Source organism: Pongo pygmaeus, chromosome 5, assembly GCF_028885625.2.
Source record: "Pongo pygmaeus isolate AG05252 chromosome 5, NHGRI_mPonPyg2-v2.0_pri, whole genome shotgun sequence".
NCBI classification, from domain to species: Eukaryota; Metazoa; Chordata; class Mammalia; order Primates; family Hominidae; genus Pongo; species Pongo pygmaeus.
The window spans coordinates 122,622,781-122,630,944 of NC_072378.2; the positions used below are offsets into that span (position 1 = coordinate 122,622,781).

The window sequence follows — 8,164 nt, forward strand, 5'->3', positions numbered from 1 at the left end:
ACGAAATAAAATTCTGTAATTCTGGCCATGTTCAAATCCTTACAGTCTTCCGCTAGGTCATTTTATTTCAACTTTAAAACATTTGTCACATTTATTTGTCCTAAAGACCTTATCCAGTCAACAACCCCTTCTTATTCACAGAGGATAATTAACTATACTCTCATTCTCTTATAAGTAATGAATCTGTTTCCAATCTTGTATCCTTTCTTCTTATAAGTAATTCCTTAAACCAATTTGTACCCCTGTCCTTTGCCTCTGTATTTGTCTCCTCTATCCTTGATCTTTCCCGTCTGCCTTCAGTAGTTGGAGATCTGCTCCATCTTAAAAAAACAACCATTTTTACATCTTGCTTTGTTCATTTACCATTCTGCTTCTCTAACTCCTTTACTACAAAACTTTAGAAACAAGCGGCTGTATTTACCTCTTTTTTACTCTATTTTATCTGAAGCTTTGTATTGTGTTGCTTATTAACTCTAACTCTGTACTGCCTGTGTTGTCTTGGTTTTTTCCGTTGTAAGTACGCTGTGTGTGATTTTTCTTTTCTTTTTGCTGTATTAGTCCATTGGGCTAGTGGAAAGTTTGTTTAGAATCGGACAAATTTGGGTTCTGTTATTGGCTCATGTTACTTACTAGCTATGTTACTAACCTTGGAAAAGTTATTCTCTCTCGCCTAGTTTCTCCATCTGTTAAATGTTGCTAATGTCTAACATGAAGGGCTGTTGGCAAGAATTAGAAATAATTAACACTATTATTAACATTATTGGGCATTCTGTACAATAGAACTTTTATTGTTGATTTTAGAGGTGCTGTACTTTTTTGTTCTCTCCCTGTCTCCCTAATCTTCTCTGTTTTATCTAAGAGCTTTTCTTTTTTCTACTATCTTCTACTTAAGGGCATCCCCTAATGCACCCAATCTTTCAGCCTCTTTTACTTTTTCTATCTCTCCTTTTTCCATTCTTCCTCTGTGAAGAGATTTTGGCTTGTAAGATTGCTTTCAAATGTGTATATCCAGCTCTTAACATTTTTCTAAAGTAAACTGGACTTGAATTCTAATTCCGTGACTTTGAGATCATCAGTTAGCTCTTACCTCAGATTACTTGATTTAACAACAAACTTCTTTATTCTCTGTATTAGTTACATTTTACAGCTTTCTGATTTTCTGTAGTGGTATTAGACTTCTATTTACTTAGGAGGATAGTTATCACATAATCACCTTGAATTCTCTTTCTCTCATCATTCATTAAGTCCTGTTTTTTAAAATAGCATTCACAAGCCATCCCTATATTCTGTTTTCACTATTGCTTTTCTCATCCAAGACCCTCATTATTTTATCCTTGAATTATGCTGTATTGTCATAAATAAAAAGTCTACCTATGATGCTTTGTTCTCTGAGATGACAAAAATGGTAAGAATGTGAATAAGTGTGCTGAAAAGTTTACAGCTTCTCTCTGAAGAGTTCGGTACCAGTACTGGTAACCCAGAGTGGGGTCACAGCAGGAGAGGCCTGGCCTTAGAATTCAACCAGCTGTGTCAGCTTATGTATGATCTACTTTTTCTACCATTTGTCTCCTGGGAATACATGTAGGCGATCCCTGAGTTAGTGGGTAGGGGTTGTTGGGCAAAGAGGAGAATAAAGGAGCTTACAGTGCTGGTCCTCCTCAGATGTCACTCTCTGTAGGGACAAAATTTGGGTTAGGCTTCTTAGGCAGTGGTAAGCTAAACTGGCAGAGATTGATTATCATGAGTCACTATCTACTCTCAAGGATCTGAGCTTTCTTCCTTTTCTGAGGTTAGTAGTTGGTAAGAAAGGAGAAGGAAATGAAAAGGCAAAGCCAGGGAATTTTGTAGGACTACCATGAATGTAGAACTTTAAAGAGAGGAATCAGTGTCTAGAGAGAATGGAGGAAGAATCTGCCTGTGGCTTTTTTGCACCTCATTCTATCCTGTGAACCATTTGGTGTGTTCATTCTCATAAAAGGCTAACTCAGTGAGTGCATTTCATCATTCAGGCCATTCCCAAGGCTCTTATTGCTGACAGGATGTGGCCTCTACTTTTCAAACCTATGTATATAACTTATTCAACTTAGAACCTCTGTGTTATTTCTATTTCTGGAACATATCCTACCTTCTTTGTTGATGCCGCTAGTGTTATACCCATGTGTTCTTCCCCTCATCTTCTCCTTTCCAAGTTCTAATATTCTCCAGGTACTGATATATATCACATAGTTTTATCAGCCCTTTTGTTTCATTGTGTATGTTTCTGTGTGCGCTTTCCTCCCTTCCCATTCTCTTAACTCCTTAGTGCTTTTCAGCGCCACCATCTTCTGTTAAAACACTGGATTATATCTGAACATGTGTTGCTATTTGATGTTGGTCTTACCTTGTCCTTTAGATTGTAAGCTCCTAGAGAGCAGGAATGATGTCTTTATGATGTCAGTTATTTGTTAAAGATACTCAGTAAATTTCTATGGAATGAATGACTTTAAAGCTTATGACTTACAGCTACATCTGTGAACTGTCTGGACTGAGGAGTGTAGTAAGCAGTGATCTTAGCACTTACAACTTTCCTTGCGAGGTGTGGTGAAAAGAACCAACAAGTAGATATGCCATCTGTCAGAGGGCTTCACTTGAGGCATAGTTTAGGAGCCACTGTCATAGAGCAGATTCTGTGAATTTTTTACCTAACCGGGTATTCAGTGAAGGCTCAGTGTCAGGGCAGAGGTCTCAACCCTGCACACCACTTAAGGCCAAAGACATTTAGAGAAAAAAAAATGAAGGAAATGAAATTGAATGATAAATAATGAAGAAGGGAGGAGGTGAAAACCACTATTTGTCTCAAGTGATTTACCCCAGTGTTTTTTAGAGAAATTCTTACAACATGAAATTTTATCTAATGCATGGGCTAGCTTGTTCTGCTTTTGTTTGTTTTTCTTTCTGCTTTTCTCTTTCAAACTTGTTTAACTGTATAGAAGCTTCCTAGTGCAGGGGCTACATCTCTTCACCCAACATGGCTGTATAAAAATTTTGAACACACAATTATTTTTAATTATTTTTTAAACTTATCATCTTTCTTGTTTGGTCTTTCAGCTTTTCACTAGTTCTGTGCAGATGAATCCCACAGATTACATCAATAATACAAAAGTAAGTTTTAATTCATGTTGCTCAGGACCCATAGATATAAAAATCTACAAAAACGTCCTAATAAGTAGAGAGCAATGTCACTCCCAGCCACAAAAAGCATTTTATATTCTTACCCAGTATGTGTGATCAAGATAATAAAATTCTAGTTGAAAAATTAGCTTTTGGTTATGTGGTGAACTATTACCCACTTTTGGCACTTGTGGGATTAACTACCAGTATGAAATTAACTTCTTTTGGTGCTGGGAGATCACCTGACTAAACTTGGTATATTGAAACAAATAACTAAAATATGATTTCTTCATGTTTTATGGGCAGCATTTTACATTCTTATTTTTTCTATTCTCAACTTTTTTATTAAAAAGTGATAGTACCCATATTTTTTGTGAGTTCTATCATTAGCATACAGTAAAAATTCAGGAATTCTTATTTATTGCAGAAAAGGGAAGTTGAAACGTATGGATTTTTGACTTTTCAGTAATAAGGATTTTTTTTTTTTTTTTTTTGACATATAGGAACTGCACTTGGGCTTAGCAAGTGTTGACAAGAGATTCTGTGAAACTTGTTTTTAATGAGTAGTAAGGACAATTTGAAGTTATTAGAGCAAGTGTTTATGTATCATTGTATTTTATATAACTTATTGTCATGAATAGGTATACACTCCCTTTATCTTTTATTTGTACCAAATTGTTTAGTAAGCCTTGTTAAAGGTAAATCAAGTCCAGATTCCAGATTAGTGAAGCCAGAATTTTATTTTGATTCTTTTTCTTTATAGTCCAAAAATGAGCACATCTCAAATAAATATAAGTGATTAGGGTGAGGGGTGTAATTTATATGATTATTGTCATGTGTAAGCCTGACCAGACTTTTCTATATTTTCAAAGTTACATTGTGGATAACTTAGAGCTTAAAAAATTTATGAATTTGTGAACTAGGAAGTTGATTATACATTCAGTATTCAGATAATTTATATTGGAGGTTGGCATACTTTCTCCATAAAGGGGCAGCTATAAATACTTCTGATTTTTCAGGCCATATGTTCTCTGTCATAACTATGCAGTTCTGCAATTGTAGTGTGAAAGCAGATACAGACAATATGTAAAAGAATGTGTGGTTGTGTTGCAAAAAAACTTCGTTTACAGACAGGCAGCATGCTGAATTTGGCATGTGGACCATAAGTTTACCTGGATTTATATTACAAGATTTTGTGTAACGTGCTCTGTGTTTCAGTAAATATATTACTGAATGTTATTCTCATGGACCGTTTAAGTTGAATGGACCCATATCATTTGTTCATTTAGTGAATGTGCTTTGTTGTTTATTTGCGACTGGACATTGAGTCATTCTTTATTTGTGGATCATTTTCTTATTCCTGAAACCAAGACCTTGATTATAGTTTTCAAAAACTATAAGCAGTTAAGCAACAAATTGCATTTTGCTCTACAATGCTGTAGAAAAATTACATTTGAGAGTGACTTTTCATTATAGTTCTGAATCTAGATTTTAATGTTTTCAAATAATTGGCACATCAGCTGTCCTTCCCTTGCTCATGACGGGTATTACATAACATAGATTACAACACCGTCCTAATAAATCAGATGCCTTATACTCCTCAGTACAGCAATCTTAATTGGCCACTATGAATGAATAAGAATTTGCATGGGAAATGAAATCTCATTCAGTATGATACTGGCTATGGGTTTGTCATAAATAGCTCTTACTATTGTGAGATATGTTCCATCAATACCTAGTTTATTGGGTGTTTTTAGCATGAAAGAGTGTTGAATTTTATTAAAGGCTTTTCTGCATCTGTTGAGATAATCATGTGGTTTTTGTCATTGGTTCTGTTTATGTGATGGATTACGTTTATTGATATGTGTATGTTGAACCAGCCTTGCATCCCAGGGATGAAGCCGACTTGATGGTGGTGGATAAGCTTTATGATGTGCTGCTGGATTCAGTTTGCCAGTATTTTATTGAGGATTTTCGCATTGATGTTTGTCAGGGATATTGGCCTGAAATTTTCTTTTTTTGTTGTGTCTCTGCCAGGTTTTGGTATCAGGATGACGCTGGCCTCATAAAATGAGTTAGGGAGGAGTCCCTCTTTTTCTGTTGTTTGGAATAGTTTCAGAAGGAATGGTACCGCTCCTCTTTGTACCTCTGGTAGAATTCAGCTGTGAATCCGTCTGGTCCTGGCTTTTTTTGGTTGGTAGGCTATTAATTACTGCCTCAATTTCAGAACTTGTTATTGGTCTATTCAGAGACTTGACTTCTTCCTAGTTTAGTCTTGGGAAGGTGTATGTGTTGAGGAATTTATCCATTTCTTCTAGATTTTCTAGTTTATTCGTGTAGAGGTGTTTATAGTATTCTCTGATGGTAGTTTGTATTTCTGTGGGATCAGTGGTGATATCCCCTTTATCATTTTTTATTGTGTCTATTTGAAATCCATTTGTTATCGGGTTCTCATGTTTTAGAATAACAGTGACATCTTTGGAAAATACCTATTTTAGGAAGCCTAAAAATAAAGATGATATTATTTTATTAATGTTTATATATTTATGCTAAGTGAATGCTAAGTGATGAAATATTTTTATGTACACTTTTGGAAAGGTTTCGTAGTTTTTATTATATCTTGGAGCCCTTATTTTCTCTTAAATCCTAAAACTTACACAGCTTCATTTTATGTTAAATATCAGGGGAATTACTGGAATTAGTTTACAGTTGGTTACACCAGACTGTTTAGCCAGCATGTAGATCTGGGACTTGGAGATGTCTGGGACTTAAAGGAAAAATTAAGAACCTCTGCACCTCGGAGTTTGAACATCATTGAAAGGAGCACTGAAGAAATTAACAACGGTAAAGATGTAATTTCCCTACCACAGTCAGATGTGAGGAGAGAAGAAAGTGGTTCAAAGAAGCAATTTAAATGACAGAAAAGAACTGACAGAGCTACAAAAAGGACAAGAAGAAACACCACCTCAACTTTGAGGCTTCTAAATAGTGATAAATAGTTTTAAGGATGTCATTATGTCATCCTGAGCTACTCTAAATATGTTCACTTATGCTGAATATTCTGTTTATGAGTGAAATGTATAATACATTTTTTAAATCAAAACTACTTAAAATGAATTTAATTGCTTAGTTAATTATCTCTCAATTAACATTTTGAAACCAGTCATCTTTGATTCGTTCTGATCTTTTACTTGTGACAAATTCTATCTGTTCTGCTGTTGAAATCCCCCTTCATTTCATACTTAATATAGAACATCTTAATTCAGGTTCTTTGTTTTATCCTCTCAGTGACAGCAGTAGTTCCTTAACCAGTCATGTTAGCTCTACTCAGATCTCTCTCTGTAGCCCATTTTTCCTGATGTTTCCCCATCTCAAATATTTCAGATAATATACCAGTATTTACATATTGTATCAATTTTTCATTTTTTTCAGAAACATAAAATACGAAACAAGTACTTATATATATATTTTTTTCTTTTAGTCTGAGAATAAAGGATTAGAAACTACCAAGAACAATGTAGTTCAGCCAGTTGGGTCAGAAGAGGGAAGAAAATCTAAATCCAAACCAGGTAGGTGTAAATATAGTATTCAGTCTCTGTAGGTTTTTTTAATCCTATGTAGAAACAAGTGCAAGCCGAGGGTAGTCTTAACAATTGAATATGCTGGCTTTAGTTCCGTGAATAGTGTGTCGAGGTTCTAGTATATAGAGAAAGTTGAATTGGTGAGGTAACAATTCTTTAAGTTTTTTTTTTTTTTTCCTATTTAGGAAACTAAAGACCCCTCATTTCTTAATTGTTGAATAAGAACTATTGACTTGCACACTTTAAAATTTATTGACATAGTGCATCATGTCATTTCTTGTTTGGCTATATGAGAGTAGTAATTGCCTGTGTGTACATCTCTGTTTTCATTTTTTTCCCCTCAGCTTGAACTCAGTATAAGCTGGTGATAAAAGAGTGTTTTTCTGATCTTTATAGATAAGCAGCTTATCCAGTATACTGCCTTTCCACTTCTTGCATTCCTCGATGGGAACCCTGCTTCTTCTGTTGAACAGGCGAGTACAACAGCATCATCAGAAGTTTTGTCCTCTGTAGATAAACCCATAGAAGTTGATGAGCTTCTGGATAGCAGCCTAGACCCAGAACCAACCCAAAGTAAGCTTGTTCGCCTGGAGCCATTGACTGAAGCTGAAGCTAGTGAAGCTACACTGTTTTATTTATGTGAACTTGCTCCTGCACCTCTGGATAGTGATATGCCACTTTTAGATAGCTAAATCCCCAGGAAGTGGACTTTACATGTATATATTCATCAAAATGATGAACTATTTATTTTAAAGTATCATTTGGTACTTTTTTTGTAAATTGCTTTGTTTTGTTTAATCAGATACTGTGGAATAAAAGCACCTTTTGCTTTTGTCACTAACCACACACTCTTGCAGAGCTTTCAGATGTTACTCAGCTGCATAGTTACGCAGATTTAATGCACATTATTGGCGTATCTTTAAGTTGGATTCAAATGGCCATTTTTCTCCAATTTTGGTAAATTGGATTTCTTTTTTTTTACAAATACGACCATTAACCTCAGTTAAATTTTTGTTTGTTTTCCTGTTTGATGCTGTCTATTTGCATTGAATGTAAGTCATTTGAACTAATGGTATAACTCCTAAAGCTTTCTCTGCTCCAGTTATTTTTATTAAATATTTTTCACTTGGCTTATTTTTAAAACTGGGAACATAAAGTGCCTGTATCTTGTAAAACTTCATTTGTTTCTTTTGGTTCAGAGAAGTTCATTTATGTTCAAAGACGTTTATTCATGTTCAACAGGAAAGACAAAGTGTACATGAATGCTCACTGTCTGATAGGGTTCCAGCTCCATATATATAGAAAGATCGGGGGTGGGATGGGATGGAGTCAGCCCCATCCAGTTAGTTGGACTAGTTTTAAATAAAGGTTTTCTGGTTTGTTTTTTTTTGAACCATACTGTTTAGTAAAATAAATACAATGAATGTTGAGTA

At 34.9% G+C, this 8,164-nt stretch overlaps 1 protein-coding gene across 2 annotated transcripts in view; it reads left to right on the forward strand.

Moving 5' to 3' along the window:
* Window positions 1-8,164, forward strand: part of HSF2 (heat shock transcription factor 2) — a 33,718-nt gene extending 25,554 nt beyond the window's left edge. Inside the window, exons 11-13 of one of the 2 annotated variants that reach the window (XM_054474722.2) lie at window positions 3,088-3,141; window positions 6,632-6,719; window positions 7,128-8,164. In XM_054474722.2, coding sequence (XP_054330697.2) covers window positions 3,088-3,141; window positions 6,632-6,719; window positions 7,128-7,423 — 438 coding nt within the window. In that variant the 3' untranslated portion in view covers window positions 7,424-8,164. The remainder of the gene's footprint in view (window positions 1-3,087; window positions 3,142-6,631; window positions 6,720-7,127) is intronic. The other variant, XM_054474723.2, reaches the window with a different exon arrangement.